Genomic DNA, 21,740 nt, shown 5'->3' on the forward strand with positions numbered 1-21,740 from the left:
AGGGCAGTGGGGAAAAGCAATCAAGTGAGGAGGCTCTAATCATCAAGTGAGGAGGCGTTCGCTCTATGTAATCTCATATTACTTTATCGTTAGGCCATATTTTTTTCTCGTGGTCATCTGTATTATATAGTAACCTACATTCAGTGGATAATCTTCTAATCAAAGAGTTTGCTGGCAATGTATGACTTACATCGTAACAAAACCTGGTCCGGCAGCAAGAATTCCTTCAGTGAGCTTAGTATTCTCTTCATGGTGTTTCAATCAGCAGTATATTGTCTTATGTTATTGCTACTCGTGTTTTAGTCCTTCCTAGCTAACCAAAATTATCATCTTCAATAATGATTTTCTGCAAATGTAACTAATATTAGAATTTCTAAACATTTATCAAATCAAAACAAAGAACTTTCAAAAGACTCTTGTTACGGTAGCGATCCACGAACGAGTATGGAATTCACGAGCTAATGATTAATTTTTTTGTTTTCATTATCAGTATTCATTCATTTATGTATGTATTTAGCATTCCTCTATTCTCTGTATTATCGATATAAATTTTGTGTTAACATTATTATCTGATACTCCTCCCAACTCGACATCAACGAAAAGGCACAAAAAACAAACAAAGACCGTTGGAAGATAGTAGATTCCATCTAGCCGTGTACGCTAATAGTTGCGTTCGCCGTGTGCCCACATCACCCCAGCACTTCCGAAGTAAATGTAATCTACTTTCAATGCTACAGGTGGGCCTATCTTAGAGAGCCGCGCACAAATGTAGTCTTCCACTCCTCGCTGTGGTCTTGCATTTTATTGGAAAACATCATAATGGCGTGATATTCAAGGTGGCATTCCGGACATCAATCGCTCTGTCACCCAATCGTCAGGGGGGATAGGAAACATTGTTTGCATAGCAATCAGGCAAAATTTAACGTTGATAGCATTAGGATGCTAGCCTGGTGGTTCTTTATCCGTTTAGCAATTAATTCCTTCTTACAAAAGCAACACATTTTCTTTCTCTAACGACTAACGACTTTTGTTTATATTTCTTACGTCACCCCAGCCTTTATGATCTACCTATAAACTGTTTTGCAGTGGAGGATCAAATATTCTTAGTGTTTGATGCCCATTAGCACCTTTAGTCCTTGATACTCATCAAGGATGTCGTTACGTTATCACGCCGGTGTCTGAGGCAATTAAGGCGGCGGCTTAAACGTTTTCTCAGGGCGGGCCGTTTGGCTTAATGTATGCACGACGAGTTACGGCAAACGTCATACATCAGGAGATGTAAGTCCGATACGTGACTTGCAATTATGGGATGGGTAGTCGGCCCCGATGCATTGTAGGAAGGTATTGATTATCAGACAGGCCTCCGTCCAGGAGAGGCCGTGGCTGGGATGTGGTCGAGCCGGTAGGTACAACCGTCTCTTTCTTCTCTCTGTTTTCGGGTAAAATTCCCTTCAAATGGGTCTCCTAGTCGAGAAAATATTCAAGCAAACCGTCAAGTTGGTTGATACCATCTAGGATTCAGAATTTCTGTCGGCATGCGACATACGAGCTTAGATAACAAACATATGCTTAGTATTCACGGTAATGGATGATGCGCTGATATTACGGAGAAGCTGTTATGAGTACATCTCGTTTGTCCTGTATTTATCGCGCAAGGAGGATTGTTTCACACGGGCGGCTGGCTTCCTGCTGCGTCACGTGTGCGTGTTTGTTACGAAGCAACATGTCTACCTCCTGTTACATATGCAGACGCCTTAGCTTAGCCACACCGTGGCATTATTTGCGTCGCTGCGTTTTAAGATTGGGGCCGCACGACCCATTATCCTTAGACGAGGCGATTTGTTTGTTCCGCTGATGAAAACGGGGCTTAGAGAGCTCGAGATGATCGGCGAGAATGATAGATGCGTAAAATATCGATGAAATTGTTATAGAATGATGTAAAAATCATTATAAGAACAGATTCGGGAAGTGCGTCTTTGTAAACAAAACCGAACAAACAACCTAACCGTTCTTATTTTCACAATGGTAAAAAGAATAGGGCTTAGAAAGATGGTCGGTGCAATTGATAGATGCGTAAAATAACGATAAAATTGTTATGAAATACATGTACTAGAAAATGTTATAATTATCATGATAATAGACAGATTCAGGAAAGGAAACAAAACTAACAAACAATTCAACAATTATTATCATCGCGGTAGTATATGATTGTTCCGGTGATGAGAATAGGGCTTAGAGAGATGGTCAGTGCAATTGATATATGCCTGAAATATGGATAAAAATTGTTATAAAACAATATGTTATAATTATCTTAACAATAGATTCGGGAAGGTTGTCCTTATAAAGAAATTCTAACAAACGATTCTTATTTTCACGATGGTACATTTTTTCTTGAAATGCTTGTTCCAGTGATGAGAATAGGGCTTAGAGAGATGGTTGGTACAAATGATACATGCGTAAAACATCAATAAAACTGTTATGAAATGATGTAAAATGTTATAATTGTCATAAAAAATAGATTCGGAAGGGGTGTCCTTATGAAAACAACCTGACAAACAACCTAGTAGTTCTTATTTTCACGATGGTAAATGCTTGTTCCACTGGATGGGGTTTAGAGAAATTGTCGGCACAAATGATAGGTGCGTATAATATCGATAGAAATAGTTATAAAAACAATGTAAAATGTTATGATTATCATAAAAACAGATTTGGGAAGGGTGTCCTTATAAAAACAACCAAAGAAACAACCTAACAGTTCTTATTTTCACGATAGTATATGCTTGTTCCGGTGATGATAATGGGGCTTAGAGAGAAATTGTCGGTGCAAATAATACGTGCGTAAATCTCTTTGAAATATTGCCGTGTCTTATGAAAGCAAATTTCTTACTGACATATAAATATGATATATAAATAGCGACCACTTGGTTCAGTTTATTCCAGTCCTGAGACTACGTATATACAAATAATAAGTGCGTAAATCGCCGAAAAATATTGCCTTGTCTTGTGAAAGCAAATTTGTTACATGCAGACTACCTAACAAACAACAAAACAGTGCTTCTATATTCGCAATATGCTATACAAATAGCTACCTCTTGGTTCAGATTATTCCATTCCTGAGACTACATACGTATGTACCTGTACTGTTTACCGGAGGAATTGCGTCACATGGCCCTGATCAGGGGATGATTGATGTACCAGTTTAGCATTCAACCTGCGCAAGAGTGGTTTTATATGGCAACAGATGGTCGGAGACGTACATTATGACACCAAGTATTGCACACACCATTGGAAAAGTAGAGTAGCGAGCGTTTTATTGCTTTACGTCTTGCGAATCCTTAAACAAAGACAATGATGCTACGCCTGGTCCTTAATTTTGATGGGGAAATCTTAGTTAGTAAGAGAAGACATTGTTACCATTTCTTAGATCATTAGGAGTCTTAATCAATCAAATTTGCGGTAACAGGCTTCTGCGATTTGTCTAACATTAATGAGCTGTTATACAGGCATTTGGGTTGGGGGTTTACTGTCATAAAATTTAACATTGCGTGCGATGTTTCTATTTTATACTGGGTATTGTGCGACTGCATTCTGGATCTGTTGTATTTTTCTTGCCTTCAGCTTTAATATCTTAGTTATGACGGTTTTAACGTCTTTTCAAACTACAGGTGGAGCTACGCGTGCGCACTGATGTCACCATCTCCTTCCCGGCCCTGACTCGGGCTCGCTCGACGCAGGGGAAGTCATGCTGCCGGGCGAGCCCTCCCCCATCCTCTAGGAGCCAACCGATCCCGACCCGCAGCCGCGAAGAGGTCTCTAACGTGGCCCCTTTGGAAGCCATGGAGGTCGATACCACAAAAGACATGGGGAAAGAGGACTCCTTTACCCCGCTTGCCTTAGCCGCCACCCCGGACGTACGGGAGGTGAAGCCCGTGCAATGTGTGCCAACATCCACCGTGGGCACGGGCTACACCTCATACCGCAAGCCGTCCCGGTTCCGACGGTTTGCCATGGATACAGACATCCATGGCATGAAACACCTCATCAAGCGGGGACCGATCCGGCGTACCGCCTGGGTGCTCATGCTACTCCTCTCTCTCGGCCTCATGTCCTTTGAGTGCATGGAAAGCCTTATCTATTACTTTGAATACCATCATGTCACCAAAGTAGAGCTACAATACGCGAAGAACATGACCTTCCCGGCGGTAACTATCTGTAACATGAACAAATACCGGAGGTCAGCGCTTAAGATGAGGGATCTGGCGACCGTCGGACCGTATATAGGTAAGACCTATCCCTCATTTGCCCTAAAATATTACTTTCCCTCATAAAAAATATAAATCACATGATCTACAAAGTTTGACAGCGACATGAACGAAGGGATATAATGCATTCTTCTGGAAGGACAATCTATAGACTATCTCATAGTGCGCATGTCCAGTCGCGATATGCATTGTGGTCTAATGTCAAAGTTCATGTTTCCTCAACAAACCATTAGCAACAGGTGTTAGAAAACTTTCAACGTGATGTTTGTTTACATTTGAAAGGTCCTTAACCTCTGACCTTAACCACAATACCCAACGTAGCCAGAACTGTAAAGTAGATTATTCAATGCAGTGTGCAAGTTTCATTTTTACAATCGATATCATTTGATATTTGTGCATTTTTAGCTTAATTCATATGGCATTGAGTTTTAATTTACCTTAAGTTGTTTTGGAACTACCCAGAAAAGAGCAGCTCGTTATCACATTAATATCTTCAATTTTACTGATAATGAAAAAGACCTAATACAATCAATTAAGTGAAAAACAACAAGCTATTTATTTACTCATCATGCCCTGATAAACTGGCATGGTAATATGTTAAAGAAGCGTGGACTATCACAAAAAGAGAATCATGTATAGTCAGAGTCTTTCAGACTTATTTTTGTTTGCTAGAAAATACATTGTAGCCCCTACGTTTATGCTCATGTGTCGATAACACCGTTTACTAGACGTTTAACTCTCATTATATATTTAGTTGATGAATTTTCATGTAATCATCTACAATTAATAAACTAAAATTTCTAAAATGATGCATCACCAAAGACGTAGTTGGGAAAATACACGCTTTTCAATCACAGACAAAGATAGAACTGCTGCAAGCTGAGGTCCCTCTGACCTGATCAAGATCAATTCAAAGCAAAATCGTTACAAAGCAATGCTTTAAACGTCTTTGACTGATCGCTTGGGCCGTATCATATTTATCTTTCCAGTCACGAAGTCGAAGGACGGGCTTTCGACAGAATTTGTTCTTGACAATTGATAATCCCTTATACAAGCGGCTGCCAAAAAGGCTCATACTTTATTTGATTTGATATAAACCGGGAAGCTTGGGATTAAATGTTTTTGTATCAGTAAAACAAATAGCTACGCATCACTGGAGATTAAGACTTGCTCCTGGCTATAACTTGCATCATCAAATTTCTTGGAATTGTAACAAATTTGCATCGATTCTTTTGGCTTTCCCTATAGCCATAATAAGCTTACGAAGGAAATGAGTTCTGTAATCACAATCTACAGACATGTTTTCGACTGAAACACGTATCTTGCAAAACGCAGCGTTGTGTGCATGATACACTTGTCTGCTTACAAAAGCCACACATATACATTATACATTGGCAATTTTTCCTTACTTAAAGCTACATCTGAATGGACCCAGCGCTCCAATTCTGGTCCTGTTGTGCGGGATTATTAAGTCGATCACAGACGGCCCGTGGCTTAACAACACCACGGATCCATGAAATGTGTATTGATCCGGGTTGAGTTTGAAAAACGCCATGGACAAACCCAGTCATGCCTTCATTCTTTCCAATCTCTACAAGGAAGTCCAATTACTTTGCGCACCAATCACTGAGATCGTGATATGGAGTTTCTGGAATTAGGTGGTGAGCAGTTGATCTATCATCATACATTCCCTCTGGCAATAGATACAGCAACTCAACTGTTGTATATTACTGGCAGGATCCAAATGAATAGGGTTGAAGGTGCTTCCGACCAGAAACAGCATCAGGAAAGAAATGCAAAGATGTACATATTTTGGGCATCTGTTCATGTTCCAGAGCCAGTTTCCGTTCCATAACAGGGACCACCGCTTTGTCAACGGTTCCGTCTCACCATACTTTGTACTCCTTTCAAATCCTTTCTTTTCTTCAGGTTTGTCTGAATTTCAATTCCACCTTTCATTTAGGGTTAAAGGAAGCTAAATATTCGTTGTCAAAAACGTACATATTTGTGCGTCTGTGAATGTGCTAAGAGCCAGTTCCCATAGCAGGGGACACTGTTGTTGTAATTCTCGCCTCCGCGTGGTCAACGATTCTGTCTCACCGCGTACTTTGCAATTGCAGTACTCACAATTTCCTTCTTTTGTTCGGGTTTGTCTGAATTTCTGCCTTTAACCTTTCATTTAGGGTTGAAGTAAGCCATATATTCGTTGTCATTTGACGAATGACTGTAATTCTCTTGTAAGACTTGTAAGTCTTTGTCTGTAATTCTCACCCGCTTTTCCAGCGATTCCGTCTCGCCATACTTTGCACTCCTTTCAATTTTCTTCTTCAGGTTTGTCTGAATTTCTTTTATTTCCACCTTTCATTTATGGTTCAAGGAAGCCAAATATTCGTTGTCATTTGACGGATGAGTCTGCGTCTGCTCTGTCGGACGGTATCCCATCACGCGCAAAACTACCGATCAGCTGTCTTCCGAACAGATGGCGTTCGTTTTCATCAATGAGTTTCGAGACCATAGAACTCGCCCCAGAAGAGAGCAATTACGCACGGCATTACCATCACCACTTTCCGGAGCATGATTTCATTTTCAGAACTGATATAGCTGTTCGCGGTTATTGACCGAAACGTTCCGAAGGCGTATTTGTCAATTGTATTTGATGCAACCACAGGTATTTGATCCAGGCTTCATCTTCTGAACATGCAAATTTGTAGAATATCAGTGTACTTTTGTTAGGAAAACGATTTACGCCGTAAATCCCGATACGCCATCTCCTAGTCCCAAGCCTAGGTCAATGTTTAATATCCCAGAGCCCAATAAGTGTGGAGGAGGGGGTATAATTTATCCGTTTTCGCAACGTACTGCAACTGTACCTTTTTCAGTGATTTTCATCGTTGTTTAAGCTTTCTGTCTGTTGCTAAAAACTTTAAGTGGAATTCATTTACAAGAGATCTGAATACCAGTCCCCCAAATTCTAGATGGGCGTCAGTTGGACCTTTAACTTTGACCTGAACCACAATGCATCACGACTGCACATGCGCGATCGGAACTGTGAAATGCCTTATTGTCATGAAAGTTGCTTTAGATCGAATATCTAAGTTGGAAAATAAACCATTAGTTTTGTGCCAAAGCCAAAGGGTACTTGTACGCACATATTGGATATTCTTTACCATCACGGTACATTACGCCAGGAAATATGTAACAAGTGTGCTAGAAATATCCCCGAAATCAATACAACGGAAATGATACGAAACGAGATGGCAAATGTAATCCAAGACAACATACGACCTAATCAATTTTGCAAATTTGTGGTTACGAGATCTTGATTAGAATAGACATACTCGTTAGCAGAAAAACGCTGTCTCAATGGATGACGTTCTGTCTATGTGATTGGGCCAATTTTGGATGTAAAGGTAGATTATGTTGTTCATTGTGTGTCCAGTGTATTGATATTGTCGAGTGAGTTTCCCAGCAAGCCCTTGTGCTGGATTCAGACACTCTCTTCATGATGTTATATATACCAACACAGATAAATTAATATATGACGTCATCAAGGGATCAAAGGTGCCCTGCAGTTGGTGTCGGTCCCCGTCTCGGCTAATATAGTTGATAGATTTGTGGACGTGTGTAACCGGACTTAAAACGATTATCATACACAAAGTTGACTAATTCAGCGTGATAATAATTCTATTTCTGTTTGCTGTTTCAGGGATAGTGGATCAGACCAAATTCCAGCTAAAGAACGAACATTTATATCCTAAGGATTGGGTGGACTTCGTCAAAATGCATGATTTAAAGACGATATCAAAGACATCACGATTTCCAGAACTGTCCAAATTTGTCAAGCGCGTCGGACATCAAATCAAACACATGATCATCAACTGCGAACGCGAGACGACAAACGTAAGTGTTAAAAATTCATATGAGGGGTTAAAAGTGTCAAATAAAACTTCACAGCAAATGAAGAAAATTGTCTCAGATAACATCCACTACCTATCGTCTGTGACACTCTGTTGAAGAGTAGGTTTGATACTTTGTGAATTTGATGCAAAGGAGGTAAAGACAAATCCAAAACCATATATCCAGTTGTTTGAGTAACTGCTATTTGGTTATCTTATTACGTAGATGTGTGACAGCCATTGACATATGAAGGTTAGAAGGTTTTTCACTTGACGCCATTGTTGTTTCCACCGCCATGTTGGCGTCCTTATTTGCATATCAACAAAAAAATTAAGACTTTTTGACCAGCTCAACGTAACCATTACTTAATGTCTAAAACTCAACGAAGGGATTGGAAAGAACAGTAAAAAGGTAAATGCTCTTTGAATGTTCAAAACATTAAAAAAATGTCGTGTGCATTTGGTTTGAGCAACGATCCATTGAAATGCAAATATGGGCACCAGTATGGTAATCAACACTGAGTGCTTCATTGAGTGGAAATATGGTATCGAGAACTTCCACAGGTATTGAAGGAAATATCCCCATTCATGGCGTTACATAAGACATTTAAAGAGCAAAGGTGGATGGGTAAGAAGGTTATCTGAATTTTAGAGCAATATAATCTGAACGGTGTCACCAGTTGCAGCTAGACATGGGCAAACTATTGACAAAATGTCACGTTCAGGGTTTTAAGAAATCAATGACCTTTGTCATGGTTTCCAATGACATTTGGCCCTCAACCTTTACTAGTGCCTCCCTATTCCCTGTGCATGTTTTAACAAAATCAATGTCAATAACATGGGAGTGACTACCAATGTGATGATGCCACTTGAGAATGAATGCCTCGAAGAAACGAAGTGTGATTATGCTTAGTCAAACTTTTCTCCTAGATGCTCGGAAAAAAACTTCACGCACATATTCACGCATCTCGGCAACTGTTTCACATTTAACGCGGCACCAGTCTCTGGGGGAACCGTGCTCTCTTCAAGCAAGCCCGGAGAGGGTGAAGTATCTTTCCTACATATTTGTTTTCTCTGTGTGTATTTGATACCCTGACAGGTCGGGCACGTACCTACGGTAAGGAGATATAGCAGCGTATTGAGAACTCTCAAAGCAGAGGTGCCGGAGGCTGTTTTTATTTTGTCGTGTTTGAGGCGGTTTTGTTGGGATTTCTATCGTGTGTTATTTTCTTTATATCTTCCTGTCATACCTAAAGAAAGAGAAATATATTTAAAATATCACACGATAGAAATCCTGATAAAACCGCCTTAAAAGACGTATGGAAAAGCCGAACCTATGCTTAGTGAGTACATATTGAGTTCTTAAGATCGTATTCATGTAACGTCAAGTATGTATCCGCCACCATATTGGCAAGCACATTTGTATTTGAGTGAATCTTTGATAAAAGATGTCATGAAATTTAGATATGTACCGGCACTCGGAAATTACCACCATGAAATGTCTAAAAGCCTATGAGAAGTGTAAATGTATGTATGTGTTGGCACCCAATGTCAGCTAAGCTGCTTGGGTTTGCCATGTGTTGCATTGTTTGCATTGTTTGCAATCTTAATAGATTAGAATTAAAATCAAAGGCCAGAGAATGGCACAAGCTTTTTTCAATAACGGACGGTACAACACAAGCAGAACTGGAAATATGATAACATTGTGGACAGTTTTGATTTTCGTTACATTGACACTTGTCCACTGAAATTAAAATTGATATTTCGATCGAATGAAAAACATGATCACATGGCTGCATGCACTCTATATCTATCGACATTTTATGCAAAACCAATACTAGTGTTTGCTTAGTTAAAGTGCGTTTGCAAATGTATGTATACGTACGTGTATACTAATGTAATAATGCCTATACAGAACTGTAACCTATAAGGTACACCCATGTCATGTGCTTCATGAAGGTCACCTCTAGCCTCCGTTGCATTCTTCGAACGAGCTGTTTTTTTTATTTGAAGGGGGGGGGGGTGGTTCGCGATTTTCAACGTTGGCTAGGTTCTCTAGTGCCGGGAAAGGGATTTTGCCGAGGAAGGAAGTTTCCTGTGGGAGGGAGTTTGCAACCCCCAATAACCCCCCCCCCCCCAAAAAAAACCCCACCCCTTGCACGGCAAACTCCCTTCCACAGGAAACTCCCTGCCTCGGCAAAATCCCTTTCCTGGCACAAGACAACCTAGCCACTAGCCAACGTTGAAAGTCGCGAACCAACGCCCCCCATGGACACCCCCCCCCCCACACACACACAGCCCAAATAAAAACAGCCTCGTCTGAAGACTACAACGGAGGCTATGTCACCTCGGCGTTTATTCCGTTTGTTATCTTATGGTTATTCAACACAAGCAATACAAACGTAAAAAATATATCTGAAAAAAATGGTCGATTCGCAAAGAAAACATGCAGCACTGCTAAATCATGTCTTAACTTTATAAAAATTATCTACGACATTTTTCTAATAGTATGTACATGATTGTGTGATTGTTTATCAATAGTCACTATTTGTGAAATATTGACTCACCATCTGGAGTCCTCTTCTAATATACGATCATGTAACTACGATAAACCACTTTAAGACAATTTATAAACATCTTAAATCATCATAACTGAAAATAATGCGTCATGCATATTGCAATATATCACTAGTATATTGCAGTGTATTGCAGTGTTATGTATTAACACCTGATAAAACTTAACTGATATCATATAAGCCTTAACTGCGGAGGTTGCATCACCTTAATAAAACTTAACGATGAGATAGAATTATGATTAAGGGTTGGATGAAGATGTCGCCAAAACAATAGCAAAACATATTTCTAATTTTAAGGTTGTTTTGCTAGAAATCGAATCAAAGGCACCTGTCAATAATTAAGTCTAAACAAAAAGCATATATATCATCATAACCTGATCATTCGACACAATAGAAGACATACGATTACAAAATTATTTGTAGCTTGAAAGTGGAAAGTGGCTACGAAATCAAACGGTAAAATTTCCTAATTCAATGAGTAAAAATGTTGTCATCAGCACTTTAGACATAGGACAACCAAACCTGGATTCAGCAGCTATTTGAGGGACTGATAAAATGCTTAATGAGAACATGAATAGCTATGTATAAAAGGACGAGACTGTTTTTATGTGGCTTGTGACTGAAGGTGATTGCCTGACCAGGTTTGACGGTATTGTACTGGTACAATCTGTATTCCGTAAATAGTTTGATCAGGTTGGTGACGCTAGTTCACTTTAATCCGTGGGGTAACCTAGATCCGTTGTTTAAAAAACCTGGGTATTATAGAGATTTCAGGTCAACGACGTGGGTTTCAAACATTTTCAAAATATTGCAATGGGAAACTACCTTCCAATGATCCCCAAATACCCTATTTGTATGTACAGTGGATATAGGTTACCCTACGGGTAAAGGTGAACTAAGTAAGTCGTTACATCAATTGAACAAAATCTTCTTCATTTCAGAAACCTCCTCTAATTCTCAAGTAAACGAAACGTTTGGTCGTCAAAACGTTTACTGGAGTATCAAAGGAAGGTTGTGAAACGAAGAAGACTTTGTTCAATACAATCTGTATTTCACACAACACTTACCAGACATCATTCAGTTCCATGATATCGGAAATACCATTCAAATACTCCTAGCACGTGACGGTGTAACATTGCAAATCGTTCACAGGAAATGGACTTAAAGTAACCATCAACATCGAGAATGACGAGTACATGGCCACCGATGACGTCGGTGGTGACGCAATGGATGCCGGGATAAAGGTCATGGTTCATCCCCAACACGAACCGCCATTTGTAAAAGAGTTAGGCTTTGCGGTTTCACCAGGGTTTCACACGTTTGTGGCTATCAGGAAAGAAGTGGTGAGTTGAATAGATTTATCGTCATTTTGCAGATGCTGTTCTTATTCATTATATTTGTGAAACATAAAATATTATTAAAGTAAAGCTACATGTACTGTATGATTTAAGCCGATATTGAGGCACCTAAAGCCAGAAAGAAGTGAATTCAACACATTCAGGTTTTCATTGACGTCATACTTATCATAATTTGAATCCTCCGACGACCATATTAGCGGGCGGTGGCATCTTCTTGTGGTTTACAGATGTACGCTGTTAAATCCAACATGGCGCAGATGACGTCAAATGAAAAGCCTGCATTGGTCTAGGTCAACATCATCAAGTATTTTTATAGTCTTCAACTTTAACCTAGATCATAATGTATCAAGACTGTACGTGAGCATTCGAAACTGTGATGGCATAGTTCTATACTTTCACCAATAGGTGAATGTTATTTGTAGCTATATCTTTCTCAGGACATTGGCATTTTCTTATTGTAAGAGACAAGGAACCAAATTTCTTTGCATATGCTACATGATCACTAGATAGATCTTTAGTACTGAGTTTTTTTAAATACTCAATATACAGGATTTTCATTGACGTCATACTTATTATAATTTGAACCCGACGACCCTGTTGGCGGCTAATCGAATTAAGCAGTAGCACCTTCGTATGATTTACAGACGTAACTGTAATCCAACATGGTGCAGGTGACGTCAAATGAAAAGCTTTATAATATATCAGTACAACATATTTCTTTCTTTTTTAATGTAGTTTTTTTTTTACATTTTAAGTTATTACGATTACAGCGGTGAACGTGATCCATCTAGATCAGCTTGACATTCCCTAACATTTGCAGAAATGTTGGCTTTACCGCATGTTATTTGCTACGGATCACGACACTTCCCGCACCTTATGGTGACTGTCAGGAAAAAGGAATCTTTTTCTCAGTATAACCTATCAGTTCAACATATTTCTTTCTCCGTGTATTTTTTTTAAATTTTTGAGTCATTACGATAACAGTTGTGATATGTATATTCTTGATATTTGCTAGAATTGTCAGAAATGTTAGCCTTACCGCATGTCATTTGCCACAGATCACGACACTTCCTGCACCTTATGGTGACTGTCAGAAAAAAGGAATCTTTTTCTAAATATAACTTATCAGTTCAACATATTTCTTTCTTTGTGTATTCTTTTATAATTTTTGAGTCATTACGATAACAGTTGTGATATGTATATTCTTGTTATTTGCTAGAATTGTCAGAAATGTTGGCTTTACCGCATGTTATTTTTCACAGATCAGAACACTTCCTGCACCTTACGGTGACTGTCAAGAAAAAGGAATCTTTTTCTAAATATAACCTATCAGTACAGCATATTTCTTTCTCCGTGTAGTTAGTTTTTTTTATTAAATCTTTTAGTCATTACGATAACAGTTGTGATATGATGTTATCTTCTTGATATTTACCGCATGTTTGCTACAGATCACAACACTTCCCGCACCTTACGGTGACTGTCAGGAAAAAGGGAGCCAAAAATACTTTCCCCACTACTCGTTATCGGCCTGTCGGATAGAGTGTGAGACAGAATACGTGATTAATGAGTGTGGGTGCAGGCTAGTAGAAATGCCAGGTATGTCAGGTATGTAAAACTGTTATAATTAATCTTGAAAATCGTGGATGTTTGTTTATCACAAGGATGACTTGATCCAGGATTGGATCATCACGGGATTCCTGTTGTTCCTGTTGTTACCATTGGTTTTTCACAGGATCCCAAGAAATCTGATGGGTGTGGCCGAAAAATAAAACTTATCATTAGTTACTTGCGTAAAAAAGGTATTGACAATGTAATTTGATCAAGCTGGGAAAGCATACACCGTACAGCGATACATATATAGGAAACACAGGGCCAACCGCACCCATATTCTATCATACAATTCAGAAACGCCAAACCTTAAAAATGTTACTGATACTTTAAAGTTTAGAAGTTTACATTTTACTACACTAAAGATGAAATTTCAACCTATAACAATCTACACATTCTTCTATAACGTGTACATTGCTTCTGTTGTACAATTTGTTATCTGTCTGATATGTCTCTCGTTCAGACAACGTGCATTTCATCTTATTTTCTTTGTTATTTTCAGGAAACGTCCCCGTGTGTACCCCGAAAATGTACGAGTGTGCATATGGCAAGCTATGTAAGTACACATAGATACCTACATGTAAACCTCTGTATTGGGCAAAAAAGACAAATAGAACAAATATTGAACAACATAATACTAGCATATCTACTTCGAAACCGAAACTGGTGTTTCCAAAATCTACTGATATTACACATGGACGGATAAAATTTACCTGTTTCCCTCTAGAAGAGTTACATGACTGACTAGTACAGACTACAGTCCACTTATCAGGAGCAGTAAAAAAAAAAAACATTTGCCAAATTTTGAGCAACAAAGTTACATAAGACACGCATAATTATCTACGAAGCAACTGTGACTAATGTGTCTACAATCTACTGCTATTACCCAATACGTTCTCAAGCACATGTCCCCTTCCATCAAGTTTACCCCGTGATGACAAGGTCAATGTTATCACCCCCCTCCAGTGGCAGTCACGGAGGGCGATTTATGCGCCTGCCGATCACCATGTCACAACGTCCAGTACAACGTCAAGTTGTCGACACTCAAGCTGCGGCCAAAAAGCGTGGCGGAAGTACAAAGGATGGAGGCCGATTTTGAGATGTCAGACAAGCAAATTCAGTAAGTACTCTTCTGTCACCCGTATGGCTAAACAGCTTCACAACTACGAATGCTATGCCATCCCATTTTTACATGATCTATGAGCGGACATTGTCTTCTAGCAAGATTCTCTCGGAGAGTCACCTGCTCACATCTCGCAATGACAGGGCCTGAGCATGTCACAGGAGAAGGCGCTGTAAGTACTGTAGTCGCATGCTGCGTTATTTCTTTGCGTCATCGCTTTGCTTTGCTTCCTGTCGTGTATGTGCTACACGCAAATGCATATCCATCGCTTTTGTGTTGTCCATGTAGCGTTGTTCCTGACAAACTCCCAGCACAAATTCTGCATGTTTTCCAGCATCTCTCTTGCCACCCGTTTAACAATATCCGAAAATAGCTTACTTTGCTAATCAAAAGGTTTAGACCGTAGTGATGATAGAGAATAACTGCACCAGTTGTGCCTTTTATCAACCCAGGGCAGCGAGAACAGGCGATAATGTCTCAGTGTAATCAAACTAACACGTTTAATTAGCAATAAGCTGGGAACAAAAAGAACGGGCTGGGATTCTGTTGGTGACGTTTTGTCGTGCATCTCGTGACGTGGCGTGCTCGTGACGTGGTCGTGCCGTGGTCGTGATCATTTTCAGAGAGGCAGTGTGCGTCTTGACCGTCTTGGACCTCCACGTACTGCGCTGCTGAACAGACGGCAATGGTAAGTTTCTTCACCTGTTGTGTCTTCATCACCCGACATCTCATCACATTCAGCTTGTCTGCTTCTTCTTAAATGGAAATTTTGTGAACTACAAATGCCCAAGTACTGCATACATTCATATGTCAAAGTTTATTGCACAACAATTACAACGGGTACAATGTAAGGCTCAAGTAATATTGTACAAGACTGTATGACAATCTGTATGGTAATATTAATCTTAGACTGTAACAGTAGAAGAAGATTCTAAGCTATAATAAGATTCTATCTGTAATGGGTATCCTTCTTTATCTACATCAGAGACCTTTCGCTAAATATGTGCCCTGACAAGTCATCTCATTATGCTGAGTGCACATGTGCATTGTGGTCTATGTCAAAGTGCAAGATTCCTTTCCCTCTGTACACATTTCCCACAACTGCAACGTGACAGAAGTATTAGGCAATTGTAGCCACTTAAGATGAGTGTAGGCTTACGTAGACTGCGGAAAGTTTAAAACGTCAAGAATAATGTTATTCAAATTTTACCAAGAGCACAGTGCATTATGCTGCACCTGTGCACTAGGAATCGTGACATGGCTTATACTTTGAGGTATCAAGAAGCATGACACAATTCCGTCAAAACAAGGTACTGATAAATGAGGTTTGCTCAAATCAGTAGCAGGCAGACGCATTTCTCTAGACACTTACATGCTACATATCATCACGACCCTCGAGTTCCCCAAGCTATCAGGATATTGCTGTCACACAAGCTTGTAAAGGTCGCTATAAGGGCAATTCCATCAGGTAGATTTTGACATCTTTATTCCGTTTTTTACAGTGACAACATTGCGGTTCTAAACGTATACTACGAGGCTTTAAACTATGAGTCGATCGTACAGATCCCAGCCATCGAGACAGAGGGGCTATTGGGTAAGTAGTAGTCGTAGCAGTTGTTGTTGCATTTTTACAAACAGGGCACAAGGAATTAAAAAATTGCCATTTTAAAATGCAGTTGTTCTTGGCCAGGTGTGGTTTAGCTTACTGCAAAAAATGATTCCAATTGTTCCGACGATATTATGACTTACGTATAGTAAAGTGACTTAACCACCACTAACATACAAATAAATCAGATAATAGCTGTGTAAGTGACGCATATGTCTAGATTATACACACATAAAAAAGCACATTTTCTTCACAAACTGACGAAAGGTACCGGTAGTGGATTCTACCCGAAAAACGTCTGACCGTTTCCAAAATCATATCCAGTTGCTTGAGTAATTGCTATTAAGTGAAGGAAGAATCACAATAGATTTGGAAATCAAATAAACATTGATAATATGTACTTTAAAAATCTCATTACCTCACCGCTTTATTGGTTTTCTAGGTGACCTTGGCGGGCAGATGGGACTATTTCTGGGCGCGAGTTTCCTTACACTGGTGGAGGTATTCGAATATCTTATGGACGAGCTCTATGGGAGGGTGCTCAAGAGATGTTGCCGGTGCAAGGCTACCGCATCTGCCCACTCCGGATCACCCTCGGCGGACGTTCTGAGTGTGAACATCAACGGCAGTGCCACACAGCTCCCGCAGACCAGCCGCGCATGACAACACACGCCTTGACGGGTGTCCACGCATCGCGCATGCGCAGAGAGGGAGCACGGTTGCCTGTGTATAGACTCAGATCGTACCTGTAGGTCAAAGGTCACGACGGCTGATTCGGAACTGTGCTAAACTCGTCACCACCCCTCCGCGCTCCGGCGAACAACACCAACCTTCTGATGAGGTTGCTGCTACGAGTCAGGTTCCTAGAGATTGCCACGTAGATCATCAACCGGCGATCTGTATGGACTTCCTCACTTGTCAGTCTTTCCAGGGAAACCAAGTTAAACTTTCATATCTGTTTTAAACAGGACCATTTATTATGATGGTTATATTGTACATGGGCTCATTAGGTGTTAATGGATGTTACTTTCGTCATTGCTAGACAAGATGGTGGACTATTGAATCTTCTTGCAAACCCTCCCAAAATCGTTGCGCTCCTCTGTGTAGCATCTGTTCGAGTAATCAAGAAGATTGGACCTTGTCGTGTGTATGGGCTTTTGCATCAAATGGGATGTAGAGTGTTAACCGCTAACTGATTTACTTACAATTTAGATACCAGGGTGATGTAGAGAGTAATGATCATAGATATCCGTAACTCCGTCTATGTTGTCGTTTCTGTTTTACGTTTGTGTACATGTGCGACTTGGGCTGCGCATTTTTTCTCAAATCTACGACCAAAACATATGCCAAGAGTATTTTCCTTCAACTGTCTGTAATTGTGACCGTCCAGGTCGGAGAGCGGCCACGAGTACAGACCGCTGGAACAAAGTATCGTCTTAAAAATATGTATCATCGTGGCAGTAACCTGGCGGCATTTCATGTTGTCCATCCATATACTACAGTAAAGAAGCAGAAGCACAATATAGAACCCCATAGGGGTATGTACAAATGTTCAAGTTTGCTGCTAGGGCTACTAAGTATACAGGCGTTTCTCTAGATTCAGCAAAAAGTATTGATATAGTAAGTGAAAACTCGTATATTGAGAGATATATGAAGTACGTAACTCAGAGGGATCATGTAGAAATATCGTATCAACTAGTCACGTCAACTCGCGTACGGGTCTCTTTTTTGGTCAACGATCTTTAAGATTTCCTGTAAATATATGGACAGACATATCAGTGACGTTAGTCTCTACAATGAATTTGTTTGTAACGTAATGTATACAGTTACCCTGCTGTGTTGCCATGGTATGTTTAGCCAACTCGTTATCCAGATCTCGTTTTGGCACGTCTCGCAAAATGTGGGCATCTCGTGAGATTCTATGCTGAAACGTAGCTATGCAGTTTTATCCACTTGTATATGTCAAACGACAGCCCTTGCGTATTGGTCAGGGTTCTGTCTCTCTCGCTGCCACCGCCAACCGATGAAGTCGCTATCTACGGTTTAGACGCAACGTGATTGGTTGGCAACTTTCCCTGTACGTAACAACAGGAGGGGAAGTCTGTAATTGGTCAGCGCTAACGCAGCGGGATGGGCAAATCTTAAGCTGGTACGCTAGGGACGTTGCATGATATGTACACTAATGGTGGGTCTGGCTTAAGGTAATGTGCAGTTTTCGTTCTTGTCAACATAAGAGAGACACAGCATAAAAGTCAGAAGAGCAGTAAGTCATTTGTCAAGGAACATCTCTGATGTGAAAAAATATTTATTGTTCCTCTGCGACAAATTCACATTTTGAATTAGTTAGTAAACGGTTTATCTTACAATTTCGTCTCATTGTCTTGTCTTTTTAGATCTATCTTGATGTAGAAGACTTTAATCGTGGGTAATTACGTAAGGTTGTTGATAATCAAGATGAAGCTCGTTTCAGAGGATGATTCTGTTTCGATCGTTTCTTGGACATTCTGAAACTTAACCAACGTTATGCATATCCTATATGAGCCGTCATTCACATCTAAACATCTCAAGAATCTATCTATAAAAACATTGGCAAAGTAAACGTTTTGTGACCGTTACGTTTAACATGACAGGTCACGACAAATAGTTGGAACCAATTATATTCATGTTTCAGACACAATATAACATGTCACCACAATAGATAACACGCCATTGTTGCAGTTATCAGCCAGCTAACACATTATTTTCGTGGTATCATGTTTATATCATCGGCATCGCTTCTATCATAACCACCGCTTTATGTTATTCATTATAAGCTGGTATGTAATGTTGTTTTGTCCAGCACAGAATGTGTTTGTTTGGTTACTTCCTAATGTAAGATTATTCAAATCCAGTGGTCATTCGTATCATCTACATGTACAATACAATACAATACAATGCTTTGATCCCATAGTTTAAACCTAAAACTGATAGATGATCTATAAACAATTTGGCCATCGACCATCATTAAAAAAGTGCTTTCACAAGATATTCCAAGCCAATGAGTAAGACATCTTTGCTTAAATAGTCAGAAATTGTTACACAACGAGGGCTAGGCAGTTTCGGAATCAGCATATGCATGGTACGAAAACTAGTTGTTATTGTCTACACCATGAACATGAACGTGCGCTGTCTGTTAAACAGTCCCAGCTTGATGTGCCGTTCTTCATCATTGTTACGAACGGACGATGTAAATCGCCCTCTGGGTCGCCTCTTCACCCTGACAATTACTAGGGAAAGACTTCCATTTCACGGAGCCCCAGTTTGAGCTATTTGCTCGCCCGTTCCTGATAAGGAATACCGGAATGGCATGTCCAATTAAGAAAACGGCTTCTGCGTACGACTTGGCCATGTTTTTGCTGACATTCGTCCACGCGCATCTCGCTTGAGGGCAAATCTTAGTGTCTACGGACATGTTCACTTCATACTCTTAGCCCTACAACTACGTAGTTATCGCGTTTTAGACTGTTCCTTCAACTTAATCGGTTTTAAAATTTTTGTTCACAACTTAGTGATAGAGAACAAGATAGCCACCGATAATTCATACCCGTGCTCTGGTATGGTTGAGTCTTGTGACATAAAGCTTTCATAACATTCATACGTAACATTCATACGTAACGCAAGCTTATTACGATGTAAATAAAGTACGTCGTCGATTCCTGTCTTCAAGGATCTCCAAATACCAGTAGGTTTGAAACAAAGATTGGATATGCATGTTTCTCATCAGTTTTATCTGGAAGGTATGCAGCAGAACAAAGTGAAATTGCATCTAAAATACACATTCACCTATTCCCCACATTGGTGTACTTTGCAACAACGTTAACACTACAGATGCATGACACCCCCTTCCCTGCATCACCTTACTGCTCGATTGTCAGTTAGTATGTTCGACCCAAGTGGCTGATAACAGTGTACTTCTGAATACAGTTGCAACCGTTTTAGGCAAATGCATATCATACCTGCCATAAGTCATATTGTGGTATTTTTGTGAACCTTTGATGTATTATCTCCCTCTCTCTCTTTCTCTCCCCCCTCTCTCTCTGAGAGAGATCCGTGTGTGTGTGTGTAGATGGTGTTCAGCACCAAGGCCAGGTGTGTGTTTGTGTGTGTGTGTGTGTGTGTGTGTAGATGGTGATCAGCATCAAGACCAGGTATGTGTGAATGTGTGTTTGTGTGCCCATGTGTGTGTGTTTGCGCGCGCGTGTGCGAAATACTAAAACGGAGCCCTTTGTTTTCTTCACAGTGACAACATTTTGGTGCTAAACGTATACTACGAATCCCTGAACTACGAACTGATTCAGCAGATGCCGGCAATCGAAACGGAGGGGCTTCTAGGTAAACGAGCTTTGGCCTTATTTGTCATAAGTTCGACCAATAAGAAAATTGACGGTGTTTTTGATCTGAAAATTTACCCAATCACATTGGAAGGATAACAGGGACCTGCAACATTGGTCGATCTCTGAAAATCGCGCTATGATCGCTAGAACACCAGGTGTAGTACCGTTAAGGCCATTATATACTTGACGGTCGATCGATTATCTTAGTGTGTGTTATGAGTATTATATACAGATTAACATTCTCTACATTGGAGAGAATATGAAGATAACTGTTATTGCCAACACAGAGAAAATTGGGATTATCCAGATATCTATCATTTCAGCCCTGACGGGGGGCGCCATAAACTACCTACTGCACTCTATTGCTAATAGAGTCACGTGTCTATAACCTTCGTGTCATGAAGTCACATTAGATTCATATCATATGCACATTAGATTCATTTCCTGTCTTCCAAAAGCCCGGTGTCGTACAGTCAAAATTTCGGAACATCTGATTATTCGAGCTCGCAATGAATTCTATGAACACAGAATAACTTTCAAGTCAAGAGATATGATTTCCTTTCCTATCCAGGTGACCTGGGAGGACAGATGGGACTCTTCCTGGGCGCCAGTTTTCTGTCACTGGTGGAGATATTCGAATACCTGATGGACGAGCTCTACGACTATGGGAAAGTGCTCAGGAGATGCTGCAAGTCCAAAGCAGCATCGGGAGCAACCAACTCTTCCCATTGTGCTGACGTCGTGAATTTGAACATCAACGGCAGTGCCACACAGCTTCCTCAGACCAGCCGCGCATGACGTGAGACTTTGGGGACGGCGCCAAATGTTGTACGTACTTAGCCTCCGTTGCAGTCTTCGGAACGGTGCGTTGGTTCCGAATTTTCTACGTTGGCTATGTTCTCTTGTGCCGGGAAAGGGAGTTTGCCGAGGAAGAGAGT

The 21,740-nt window shown here is 40.3% G+C and overlaps 1 protein-coding gene across 1 annotated transcript; it reads left to right on the plus strand.

Moving 5' to 3' along the window:
- The first annotated feature begins 1,108 nt into the window (after positions 1-1,108).
- On the plus strand, positions 1,109-21,670 carry LOC118432798 (acid-sensing ion channel 2-like). Its single transcript, XM_035844418.1, has 13 exons — positions 1,109-1,402; positions 3,666-4,281; positions 7,969-8,162; positions 9,072-9,201; positions 11,887-12,077; positions 13,541-13,697; positions 14,203-14,256; positions 14,667-14,820; positions 16,326-16,417; positions 16,872-17,086; positions 17,820-17,857; positions 20,709-20,800; positions 21,374-21,670. Exons 2-13 carry the CDS (start codon positions 3,837-3,839, stop codon positions 21,598-21,600), a joined length of 1,989 nt encoding a protein of 662 aa, XP_035700311.1. The 5' UTR covers positions 1,109-1,402; positions 3,666-3,836; the 3' UTR covers positions 21,601-21,670.
- Positions 21,671-21,740: the final 70 nt, after the last annotated feature.

This window comes from Branchiostoma floridae, chromosome 16, assembly GCF_000003815.2.
Source record: "Branchiostoma floridae strain S238N-H82 chromosome 16, Bfl_VNyyK, whole genome shotgun sequence".
In the NCBI taxonomy this organism is placed as follows: Eukaryota; Metazoa; Chordata; class Leptocardii; order Amphioxiformes; family Branchiostomatidae; genus Branchiostoma; species Branchiostoma floridae.

What these genes read in the sequence shown, in the direction of transcription:
- LOC118432798 (XM_035844418.1), top strand. Translation starts at nt 3,837, where the DNA reads ATGGAGGTCGATACCACAAAAGACATGGGGAAAGAGGACTCCTTTACC. An exon ending in GCGAACGCGAGACGACAAAC is followed by an intron (nt 8,163 to 9,071) that starts GTAAGTGTTAAA and finishes GATTATGCTTAG; the next exon opens with TCAAACTTTTCTCCTAGATG. An exon ending in TGGCTATCAGGAAAGAAGTG is followed by an intron (nt 12,078 to 13,540) that starts GTGAGTTGAATA and finishes TGTTTGCTACAG; the next exon opens with ATCACAACACTTCCCGCACC.